Source organism: Macrobrachium nipponense, chromosome 4, assembly GCF_015104395.2.
Source record: "Macrobrachium nipponense isolate FS-2020 chromosome 4, ASM1510439v2, whole genome shotgun sequence".
Taxonomy (NCBI): domain Eukaryota; kingdom Metazoa; phylum Arthropoda; class Malacostraca; order Decapoda; family Palaemonidae; genus Macrobrachium; species Macrobrachium nipponense.
In genome coordinates this window covers 77,102,704-77,115,503 of record NC_061100.1, presented here as the reverse complement: position 1 = coordinate 77,115,503, position 12,800 = coordinate 77,102,704, and the positions used below count along the sequence as shown (strand labels likewise).

At 42.7% G+C, this 12,800-nt stretch overlaps 1 protein-coding gene across 3 annotated transcripts in view; it reads right to left on the bottom strand.

The window, feature by feature from the left end:
- LOC135210955 (methylmalonic aciduria type A homolog, mitochondrial-like) overlaps nt 1-12,800 on the bottom strand; it is a 70,240-nt gene that overhangs the window by 50,520 nt on the left and 6,920 nt on the right. Inside the window, exon 2 of one of the 3 annotated variants that reach the window (XM_064243934.1) lies at nt 595-1,783. The exons of 1 other annotated variant lie outside the window; for it this stretch is intronic. In XM_064243934.1, coding sequence (XP_064100004.1) covers nt 753-1,783 — 1,031 coding nt within the window. In that variant the 3' untranslated portion in view covers nt 595-752. Of the gene's footprint in view, nt 1-594; nt 1,790-12,800 lie in introns of those variants that run through there. One more of the 3 variants, XM_064243933.1, reaches the window with a different exon arrangement.

Here is a 12,800-nt window from a genome sequence, read left to right as displayed (position 1 = left end):
TAGCGGCCAGTATTTGCACCAGTGTTGCCAATGGGACCTCAGGTAACTCATCTGTCTAGATTTCACCTGCAGTGTTGGTAGCGCTGACAGTTAAAATTACCCACTTTGTGGGTAAATGTGTGGGGATATGGTTCGGGCTGGTCAGTGACCAGGGCTAATTCAGGTGTTCAGGAAGTGTATTGCAATTTGAGAATTATAATCAAAATCACTTACATCTAAACAAAAACAATTATGACAGTTAGAATGGAAAAAGCAAAGGTCTCCCATTTCAAAGGCACCACTTTTGCCCCGTAACACGACAGGTGAAAGAATAACTCGCTGAAAGTGTGCACAATGGTGACTCGCTTGTCTTGAAGTATAAATACCCTACCTCTGTAACCAACACTGGCACCCTATGGGTAAAATTCACCTTTGAGTGGTATAAAGGAGCTTACCTTGTATGTAAAATATTGGATTGTTATTTGCAGAGGAATAAATTTGTACATACGTACTATATTAAGAAAATACAGTATCTATGTTTATCCACGAATATATGGCTTTCTGTACATATTGTACTCTTGATAGGGATTATAGATAAATATCCTAAGAAGAACAAACTTTATTTTATTCAGAGAAAACTAATGATAGCTAAGATCATTAAAGTAATCATGCTTTTAGGAATGACTGGCTAACATCCTAGATATCTAAGGGTCCCATAAGGAATACATTCAGTTATTGTATACAAAACAGGTGCTACTACACAACAATATATTTCAAATTTTTTCCTGACAGTGGTGATTGCTGAGATACTGCTGAAGGAGCAGATCAGCAGCATCACCTGGGGATATGAAACCATTCATAACTTCAAATTCCATTTTCTTTAAGTTTTCCTCGATTTCAGGAAATTCTAAAAAGGAATTTATCAAGTTTTCTTTAAGGTGAGTCCACAACCAGGCACAGCGCTGTGACTGACGACGCCTGATCAATTCACCACTGTCTTCCATTATTTTATTGTAGTCTTGCATAAGTGCCCAGAGTTCTGGAACACCTTCACCAGTAAGGGAAGATATACGCTTAACTGGTGTTTTCCAGTATTTGTTCTTGGGAGGAATGAATTTAAGAGCAGATATATACTCATACTGCATACGCCTAGCAGCAGGTACTAAATCTCCATCACTTTTATTAACTACAACCAAATCACTCATTTCCATAATGCCTTTTTTAAGGCCTTGCAACTCATCACCACCACCTGGAGGAATTACTAATGTAAACAGATCAACCATATCAACTACTGAAAATTCACTCTGACCAACACCTATAGTTTCAATAATCACAATATCATAACCTGCAGCTTCACACAACACAATTGCTTCATTGGTTGAACGAGTGACACCGCCAAGGTGACCACGTGATGGAGATGGCCTGATATAGGCATTCATATCTCGAGACAGTTCTGGCATTCGAGTTTTATCTCCAAGCAGTGATCCTCCAGTTCTGACAGAGGAAGGGTCAACTGTTAGAACTGCAACTTTTTTATCCATACCAGTTAAAAATTTTCCAAAAGTCTCTATGAATGTTGACTTTCCTGCTCCGGGGGGTCCTGACAAACCTAGCCGAAAACTGAATGACTTGTGCCCACGCAAGTACTGAGAATTTTGAGCATCCTTTAACACATTAGTTAACAAATGTCTTGCAAGAATCTTCTTCTTAGGATGTGATGTTTCAACAAGAGTGATAGCTTCAGCTAAGCTTGCACGTTGACCACTTCGTAATCCGTCTAGTAATCGCTGAACCAGAGGATCAACTGTCCCTGTCAAGCAGGACAGATTTGTTATCGGTAGTTTAATAAATGAAATGCTTAAGTTATGCTATACTAACTCGTAACAGCAAAGAGGCACCTTTCATTCAATTTTATGGGCATGATAAAAACTCCTATACAGCATATCACAAAATACGTAGTATGTAATGAAAGATCCAGATATATATAATGAATCCCACTACATTCAAAGTAAAAATATGATATATTCCTCTGTTTCTGACCCATGTTTCAGTATACAAGAATTAATAAATGTCTTTGCATATTACTGGTTCATAAAAAATCATATAGTACAGTACAAATACAAATTTCATTAACAGAAAAAATCAAACATAAAATCAAATAGAAACAGTAAATAAAAATACCAACTCTTTTGATTATTTTTGTCATAGAATGATAGAAAATTTTAAAGATACTACGAGCATAAAAAAATAACTTTTGTGTTTCAAACATTGTTAAAATTAGGACAGCAGAAAGATCCTCCCAGCTCCTGGTTTAAGATCACAACTGAAGAGGTTATGATTCACATACGTAGATGCATGGCAGTTGATTTTGATTACCAGTTGGTTTTATGTCAATAAAACTGAAATTTTTCATGTAAAATGACAAATTTTCTAAAGCAATTTGTATTTTTCATAGCTACAAACCTTCGGTCTTAACAATGGGATAAGCTTCTACCACCTAGCTGGATCCTGTTATATCGCAGATGAAAAGCAAGGAATCTTGTGAGATCTGGCAATGCGTGCATATATTGGGTGAAAACTGGTTGAAAACTGGTCAAGGACCACACACCCACGCTACTGCGTTCAGTCTACATATTTCTTAACCGCCTAGGTGAGAGTCGCGGTTGCCCTCTCTCAGACTTTTACCCGGTTCTTTGCCCGTTTTCGCTTGTGATTCTGTGTGTGTGTGTGCTTCTATTATGGCTTCTTCTGCTCCTTCCCGGCCTCACCAACGTATGTGCCCGGGAACTCAAGGTTTCCTGTGTTCTCATTTCCTGGCTTCTTCAGCGACAGACCCACACTCCACTTGCAGTAGGTGTCATTCTAATGTTTGTACCATAACGAATCCCTGCCCAGAATGTAATGCGTGGCCTAGAGAGCAGTGGAAGTTATTTTATAGTAAGAGGGAGCATCGTAGAGTTTCTACTCTTCCTTCATGGGAGGGATTTTCATCGCCTCTCCCTGATGCTTCATCTCCTGCCGCAGTCACACCCCATACTAGTGCAGTGCCTTTGTCTACTTCTTTTTCTTCCATCGATTCATTGTTGGAAGTATCAGGAGGCCCTCCGGCTGATTTATTATGTAATGTCGCCCCCTCTTCCTCAGGAGTTAACTTACTTCCCGTGAGGGTGGAGGCTTTTTCATCAGTTTCATTTGTTTCAGTTGGAGACGTCCAAATGGCGGCACTCTGGGGGTCGCTTGGGCTACGGAGTTCACCCTCCTTGGAGGGTTTGCTGACGCACTTCATGGAAGCTCGCCTCCCACCTCAGGCTACCCAAGCTCTCCCCCCACCTACTAGCCTCGTCTTTATTGGTAGCCGGGATCAGCCGCCACTGACGCTTGCCGCTTCTTTGAGTCAAGAAGCCGTGGCGTCAGTGCTGCTGGTGATGTCATGGGGTCAGCCATTATGAATCACTCCGCCAGTGGCGCCTCCTTCCTCCTTGGGTCAAGGGGAAGCCATGACATCAGCGCCGCAAGTGACATCACTTCTATCAGACGTCGCTCCCAGTTTCCTTTGCTGTGCTGCCTTGCTCATCTGTGTTATCATCGTTTGCTCCCGTTGCCATCCACTACGCCCCATCTCCCTTCCATGTCATCGGCGCCCTCTCTTGCTGATTCGTCTGAGGCTTTATATCAGCCGGTTCTTAAGAGATTGGACTCTATTTTGGAAGATAGGTTTGCTTCCATGTCGGCTGGGAGGACTGGGAACAAGCGTGTTGCAACTGGCCCCTCCTCCTGCCAAGAGATTGTGTAAGGTGTCAGTGCTGTCTTCCTCTCCTTCTTCGACCCCATCTCTGCCGCGTCAGCATATCAAGCATTGGAAGGTTAAGGACTTTGTTCCTGCGAGTGTTAGTGTTTCATCCCTGGTGCAATCTGCAGTGGCTGCTTTCATCTTCTGCATCGAGTCGCGAGTGTGTTGCAACCTCACGTGTTATGCGGATGATGCTGATTCTTCCGCTCCTTCAGCACCAGGGCCTATTTGTTGACGTAAGGGTCTCAAGGAACCTGTGGAGAGATTGAAGGTTGTGAATGCAAAAATAGTGCAGCAGTAGTGTGTCTCTCCCTCCCCTTGATGCTACTACCCAGGGTTCAACTCCGAAGAATTCTTGTTCTTTGTCAAGTGTTTGAGACGCTTCTCCTTCACACATACGCGAGTCATCTATTGGAAGTGTGCATAGGGATGTTCCTAGCGTTGTGGTTGGTTCGTCGCAGGAGTTGGCGCTTGGCTCCAGCCCAGTCAGATCGGCTGACATTTCAGACTGTTCAGCTGCTGCCTCTTCTGTTGGTTTACACGAGGAAGGCGTGTTGGATAATTCTGCATCTTCTTCTCGTCGTCAGTCTCAGGAGTTTTTGTCTTCCTTTACTGAAGTTGTCGATCTCATTCGTGGATTCAACAATTTGGAGAGTAGGACTCAGGCTTGGTTGTCTTTCACTCCTTCCTGCTTGGAAGCCTTGCTGGGGGCTATGCAAGATCCCAAGTCGTTGTTTCAACTTCCCTTATCAGGGCATGTCCAGTCGGTCTTGTATAAGGTGAACGCCTCTGTGTCAGATTGGGATGGGTCTCTTCACTCAAGGGGCTCTGCCAAGTTGCTTCCCCCTCCACTCATGGGGCATAGCAAGTATTATGCTACGAACTCTGCCTACTTAATGTCTCGTCATCTTAACCCGGACGTCATTCATCTGAAGCCAGGGTTGACTTTGGAGCAGGTTAGGTCAGTGGCGCCATTCTCGTCTCCTCAGGATGCCTCACTCGGTTTCTTGGTTGGACTTCTGGTTGATGGTCATTGCCAAGACCGCGTCTGACAGGTCCCCAAAGGAGTTGGTGAGTGCTTCTTCTCTTGCCAGTTTGTTGCAGTCTAGGGGCAAGGCGTTCTCGTATCTCGCAAACCTCAGCGTCAATTTGTGGGGTAATCTTTTCCTGATCAGAAGAAACATGGCTTTGTCCAGGATAACAAGATCAGAACCTGAGTCCTTGTTGGCGTTGAGGAATGGAGACCTTTTAGAATCTCAGTTTCTGTTTCCTTGCACTGGGCTGGAGGACGCGACAGACCAACACCAGGCTGACACGAAGGACAGGTTAGTGCACCAAGCTGTGTTAAAGTCAGAGTCTCTTTCTTGAAGACATCTGGCCCCTCCTCATCCCCCTACCCAGCAGCAGTCTCGGAGATTGTCGCCTGGTAGGCCGTCTAGGAGTTCGGTTTCAGCAGGACCTTCCCGTTTGTCCCAGTCTTGGTCAGAGGACCAACATTTTTCATAGATACATACTGTGGTAACCTTAATCTAAGCCTAAAAGAAGGTCTCCAAAGAAAAGGCTGGTCAGGTCATTGGGACCAGTAACAAGATGGCTATAAGTACACATGGCAAGCTCTCGCTATACTTTGGATACAGGGACATATGCAGGGTTTTTCAGAGTAGGAGATTTGCTGTAAGAGTAAGGTTTTATATTAGAAAAAAAAAGTTGCTTTAGAAGAGAAATTGCATTTTGTTCCTATAAAAACTACTCACCCCTTAAAAAGATGTGTTGTCCAACTAAGAAGCTGCAGAGTGTTTGCAATAATGAGAACATGTAGTATATGCAAAAACTGAAAGCCATTCAATCACCACCTGGAAATGCCAGTTGCCACACCACATTTGTGAGCAAGGCAAGGATGACTACTGAAACCTTCAACACAGCCTGGCATATAACAATGCAGAGGTTGATATGGCCCAATGTGAGTTTAGTCAGGTATGTATTTGTATGAATATTATACTCTCAGAAGAGTTAGGGAAATCTATTCATACAGAACCTTAAATATTAGATGAAATCTTTTGGCAATAATAATCCGATCAAAACCTTCCCACACCTCCTATTTTAAGGAAGACGTAGAGAATCACAGTCTCCACATAGGATACTCCATTATGCAACTCACCAACATCAGGCCAGACCAGCATGAACCAAGACTATTGGTTGCCTGCAGTGTGGGAAAGGCCACCCATACTGCACTGCAGGTCATGTCCTCCATGATATTTTGCAATGCATTAAGCAGCAATTGCAAGTCCTAAAGAAAAGGTATCTAAGGACTTGTGGGTAACATCCCTAAAGCAGAGGGAAGAAAAGGTGGTATAGCAATCCCTGACAACAGACCTTACCACCTGAGCAACCAACAAATCCCTCATAAACAAGAGAGACAGAGTAATTTTTCAGTTGGACCTATGATGGTATCTGTCCGAATTTAGACATTCGAAAGAAGTCCCTCATCGTGAGACTAGTCTTACAGTACTTCTCACTCCTTATTATAGTTGAGCATGCTTGAGGAACCGGTAAATTTCCAGGTTGTATCCCCAGGAGAATGGAACCTTTGCTTATATGCCAGAGAGGTTTCAGTTTTTCTTAACCTTCACTCTCTCCTAGACTGTGCTATTCATTTAAACAAGACCACAGTGCTTACATTTTTACTTTAGCACTCTCCACCAAGCAGCAGGAGAGTGTTTACTGCGAGTTATTAATAGTTTTTTCTAATCCAACTGAATTTTCTGGCAGATAAACAGAACTGTCAGGAACTCACTCTTACTCCCGAGTGGATCTGGAAACTCTGATCTGTCAGGTTATGTGCTCTGTCAGGTTATGTGCTACCTTTCGGGCAGGCCGACCTTGACTCTGCCACCTTAAAGGAACCTTCCAGTATGGGCAACAGATGCCATACTTCAAGATCATTCCAACCTGGACCTTTACCTTCTTCTGCTGTTCAACAGGGTTACTGAACGGCTGAACTTTTTCCGACTCTTCAGAATGCTACAATGTTCCTTGCAGCCCCATTCTGAACCATAATTTATTGTTCCTGAATTGGTACGGTTGATTGGTGAACTCTCCAAGAATCTCCTTTTTTTTTTTTTTTTTTTGCATCTTCTCAAACCACCTCATTTCAAGAGACACCACCAAAGATGGTACACTTTTACGTGGACAGGCTTTGGTCTGTCCTGGTGTTTGTCAGGAAGGAGGGTTTTTTTTCCAGGGATGCTACAAGAGACATTTGAAAGATGCAGATGTCACCTAGCTCAGTCAACCAATCTAAGTGAGCAATGTTCCAAATCAGGTGTCTTAGAATCTAAGTCTCTTCTGAGACACTTATGACTCAATGGCAGCACTGCCTCTCATGTTCCATTTTTTACGGATATCGAGCTATGTCTGACTCAGTAACACAGTTTGCTCATTTACCCTGGGATTTTTAACTGGGAACAAGGACCCTCCCATGACCTGGATCCATTTTCTCTATAGCTGAGGACAGTGTTCTGGGGCTACCAGGTACTCCCACCATACCAAGTTTTTACCTCACCCGACTTCCAACTCACCTGGTGCCAGCTTCAGTTGGACTCCAGCTCTTCCCCAAGCTCCTAGGAGTGCCAGCCAATTCCCAACTGATTTAGTTACCTAGCAGCCAGCTCAGCTGGCGCCACCTACAGCCTGGCACCAGCTCAGTGCACCTTGTTCTTGCATGGACTTGTCCTAGATTCAGGAGAGCTTTTGGCCTTTTTTAAAGTGAAAGCTAGACATCGGAACAACCTCTACCTCATTAGCTTTCAGGCGCTGTATGCACCTGACATCTATTCTACAATCAGCCTTTTCTGAGGCACTCTCAGAATTAGGAGAGCATTGTCCTCTGTTTAAGTGAAAGTTAAGGATGTCAGAACAGCTTCTACTTCATTATGCCATAGATGTCAAAGCCTAAATTCCCAAATTGGAAGACTGTCTTATAAAATGAAGTATCCAACGTATCCAGGCACTCTGTTCAATCACCCTGGAGAATGGACGACAGGACTGTTTGGTTCGTCTCTGTAGTCAAACAAACTTGTAAAACATTGTGCAGACTTGCAGACAACTAAGTGGCTTAGTTGCCAATCATGCCAATACTTGTCAGCCACGGACATATGGCCATCAAGGTGAGATCAACTTCTATATGATAATGTCTTGTGTGGACTCAATGACACCTCACACAGACTGAGCACATATGTGGAACTGTACTTGGCTAAAAACTAATATCTAACACATTTATAGGAACTTAGAAAGCCCATAAAATAAACAAAAAGCCTGCCCTTGAGACAATGATCTTGAACAAAACCAGAACTGACAAGTTCTGCTGCAGTCAAACACATTGCTCTAAAAGGAAAAAATCCATCAAAAGGAGTTAGGCAATCAGCAGCAGGAGCCTATTATGGCTAGAAGAGTCGCGCACTCTGGAACAGGTGCCGGGTGCATGGGAATGGGCACCGCTTGTGAGATGGCTCATGGCACTTCTCTTCTGCTTGGAGCCCAAGAAAAGTTTCTCATTAAAAGAACACTCAGGAGGGAAGAAAACATCATTCAAAAAGAAAACGATTTGAGGATTAGAGACATGCCATCAAGGCGCAGCTGTAATTCTCTTAAGAGGTAGACAGCTGAAGGCGAAGAAAAGGGCTGATAGCAACAGTGCTACTCCCGGTAAAAAAAAAAAAAAAAAAAAAAAAAAAAAAAAAAAAAAAAAAAAAAAAGGAGCCTTAAACTTCCCTTCTTGTGATCCCAACGAAGGGGTGGAAAACTAAAAGAACTAAATCAACAGGACTAAGAGACCAGCAGACTGCCACTCCTTGAAGCATTTACAGGAGAGAGGCAAAATGTAAAACCATCTGACAGTGCCTCTTCAACGGCTGATATTCACCACTGGAGAATGATTGGGGACAAAGCTGACAACAAGCTCAACTGAAGGTCAACTACCTGGTGCAAAACCCTTTTGGAATCCAAGGACCAACATGACAGTATGCCTCCTCTCGGGTTTAGAGTCTGACAGGGACTGGATTTGGGAGATTCAAAGGAATCAGATAGCCACCCTCTCCTCTATACATCCAATAAGTCACCTTTTCAGGGACTGTCTGTTGACTTTTGGGACTGGCAACAGGCTCGACTGAGGGAGCAACTACCCAGGGAACTTCCCACCAGCCTCCAATGGATTTTCAAGCATCTCCTCCCAGGTTTAGGGGAGTATGACAGTGACTTAGATTTAAAAGAATTGCCAGACCAGATAATTACCTCCTCCACTACACAATATTTCAAATTCACAAGGTTAATTTTGTTAACCCATAAACAAGACTGGCAAAGTCACGGGAAGGAAGCAAGAGAGCTAGGAACAGGAGCAAGTGGAGAAAAATAACAAGAGTCAGTAGTAGGAGAGAAATGATGAGGGAAGACAGTTGGTGCTGGGAGTTCTCAGCTGTCACCAGGCTATAGTTGACGCCAGGCTAGCTGGGGGGCAGATGAGCTAGTGGCTAGGGAGCTAAGAGCTCAAGAGCTGATGAAAACTTTGGGTGCTCACAGAACAGTCCCTGTCTCATAAAAATGGCTACTCTCCTCAAAAAAGCAACTAAAATTAAAGCACAATTTATTCCTTATTAGGTACTGCCCCTAAACTTCCAATTTTCAGCTAAGAAAAGTGTAAGATGTTAAATTGATCAGTCCGGAGGCAATCACAATATTTACGTTTATAACTCTACTCGGAAAAGGAAGGTTAACCTTTACCAACCATGATAGAAGTAGACAGAGTACCATCAAACAGACATATCTCAGTTCCTATCAAACATTGTTTGAGATTACAGATACAGTCACCTCTCAATTAATGCAAGGGTTACATTCCTGGAGAGCTCACATTAATTAAAAACCCTTTATTTAAACATATTGTTCCCACATGAAATCACAGTAATAAGGGGGGTTTATGTTTCTGGACTTGAGGAACTCTGTGCTTTTTTTGCTAAGTACCGAACTGGATAACAACAACATCCATTTAGTGTATTTCAACCATCGTACGATAATAAACGATAATAAACAATTACCGTAGTTATGTTATAAACAATGTTATGTAGAGTAGGACTGATTTATTTTTATGTAATAACTTTATTTGCTATAGATCAAAGATCAGCAAGGAAATTTGCTGTTAAATTTAAACCAAGTTGTAGCTGAAGCTGAGAAAACTGTTCAAGCTGCTAATGACTGTTACCATACATCGGCAACATGGATAAAACTCCTTTAAAGTTATGCCATCAAACACAACTGCAGATAAAATTGAGGGAAAATAATTTTAATCAAAACAACTGGGCTTGAAACAACAAATTTTAATGATCATCAGCTCCTGCAATTGTCGACGGAGAGGAACTAAATTCTCGTCTTCTTGAGTTAAAGTCATAGCAACTGGGGTTGTGGACTTCGACACGATCGACACCGGAGGTCTCGGGCCAGTTGAAGTATCTGTCGCATGCGAAGTCGAAGATAAACTTTCGACAGTCTGATCAGTCAAAGATCTCGACGGACTCAGAATCGGCCGTTCTACAATCAAGTCGAAGGCAGCTGTCGCTGTCGTGAGAACCCGAGGTGAAGTCCATGTAGCTACACTACATGACGGAAGAGGGTTGTCTACTTTTCTGTTCCTCTTCAGTCAAACATCTCTTCAATGGACGTGAGACTGAAGAATCACGCCACTTGCGATGTCTAACCGGCGACGAATCACTCCACTCTGTTGTCAACTTATTACTGAATGACACACCTTTCCAATAGTGTTTAGTCGAATCCTGCTGTCGCACCACAAGATCGACAGAGGAAGTGACTGTCTGTGGCCAAACCCCGACAGTCTCCCTTGGACCTCCAGTATGTCTTCTCCCATAGGGGGGGACAGGGATAGGGACCTTCGTCTAGGAGATCTATCGGGACAAACAGCCAACCCCCTCAGATTGCTGCACTACCACTTTTCACTTCACTAGAAGTCTATTCCAAGAAAGACTTTACAGATCATCCTAACTGCATAACAGTATTAGCTAATATGTACATCAAACTTCTTTTCAAATTTAGACTCTAGGCTGGCAATGGTGTCAGGAGAAACTCCGTGGGAAGTTGGCAAGGGAGTTATAGGTGCAGGAGTAGGAGGACTCAAGATTGGAGACATAGTAAGAGGAGAAGAAGAAGGGATAGGTTCAGGTGTTTTGATAAAAGAAGCAGAAGAAGCTATATTAGTCTAACTTTCAGCTCTAAGAGCTGCTTTCCTCTTCCTATCCTTAATTACCTTCCCTGAGTGAGAAAAAAAACTTTCCACTGCTGTTCACTCCAATCCTTGCATTCATCACAAGTAGACAATCTAGAGCACTCACAACCCATGCACTTAATGCACTTGGTGTGCAAATCATATACAGTGGTACCTCGAGATACGAAAGGCTCAACTTACGAAAAACTCGAGATACGAAAGTGGACACGAAAAATTTTACTGCTCTACATACGAAAAGTTTTCAAGATACGAAAGGTTTCTGAAAGTCTGAGATTCGCCCGATAACAATACAATTTTGAAACTCACGCCTCGTGCCGCCATCTTAGTTCTAGTAGACTCGCCACCATCCTCCTGCTCTCCCATTGGTTCCTGATACTAGCCAAGCCATGAGATCCTTCTCTCCTATTGGACAGCATCCCTCCCATCATGCATCTTACGTGGTGGCGTGCCTTTGCTCGGCCACTTCGCACCCGAAGCTTTATTGTACGCATGCGGCATTCGTTCGGTCCAACGATTTAGTTTAGTATAGTAAATTCGTTAGTGATATCGTTGTGCTACTTTATCATGTTGTGAGAACCTAATTAGTATACGTACTACATACGTAACTTAATTACGTACAGTACATATAGTCATGGGTCCCAAGAAAGTTGCTGAAGTTCACAGAAAGAAGAGAATGCTTTCTATGGAGACAAAGATGGAGATAATAAAAAAGTATGAAGCTGGCTTGCGGTTGAGTGTGATCGCTAAGGAATACAGCCGAAATCCGTCGATGATAGGCACCATCCTTAAGCAGAAGGAAGCCATCAAAGCAGCTACACCTTCCAAGGGCGTGACTATTTTGTCCAACAATTGGAGCCATGTGCATAATGAAATGGAAAGGCTGCTTCTTGTATGGATCGAGGACAAAGAAATCGATGGCGATACGATAACCGAGACGGCAATCTGCCAGAAGGCCAGCGCTATTTTTGACGATTTGATTGCCCAAGCCAAAGACGACGGCGGAGAGGGGACATCAACGGCAACCCCAGAGTTCAAGGCTTCTCATGGGTGGTTTGAAAAATTCCGTAAACAGACTGGCATCCATTCGGTGGTGAAGAAATTGAAATTACGTAAAGTATAAAAAAGTAAAAAGAAGTGTAGTAAAAATAAAAAAAAGACAAAATAAAATTTTATTTTAAGTTTTTTTGTAAAGTTAAAGTGTTACAGTTTTGTTAAGTGTTTTGTAAAGTTTAAGTGTTAACAGTTTTGTTAATGTGTTTTGTAAAGTTTAGTTTGTTTCTCTGACATTTTTTTATGTGTTTCGTAAAGTTAAGTGTACGTATCTGCCGTTTGTCCTCCTCCTCCTCTGCCGCCACTTTCGTCGGAGATAGCCTCACTCGAAAGGTAAGCTTCCACATTTTACATTACAGTAATAATATTTCTTGTACACTAATATACACTTTATTTACAGGTTTTGCATTTATATTATTAAGTTACGAATTGAATGGTCCAAATTGTTGTAGTATTTCATTGTTTATAGGTCAATTTACCTTTATTATAAAATTTACTGGGGTGTTTTTGGAGGGCTTGGAACGGATTAGTCATTTTACACGTAAAATGTGGTCCAAGATACGAAAACCTCAAGATACGAAAGGCGCCTCGGAACGGATTAATTTAATATCTTGAGGTACTACTGTACAGTCATTACCCCTACATACGAAAGTCCCTACGTACGAAAAGTACAGGTTACGAAGGCAAAGACGAAGA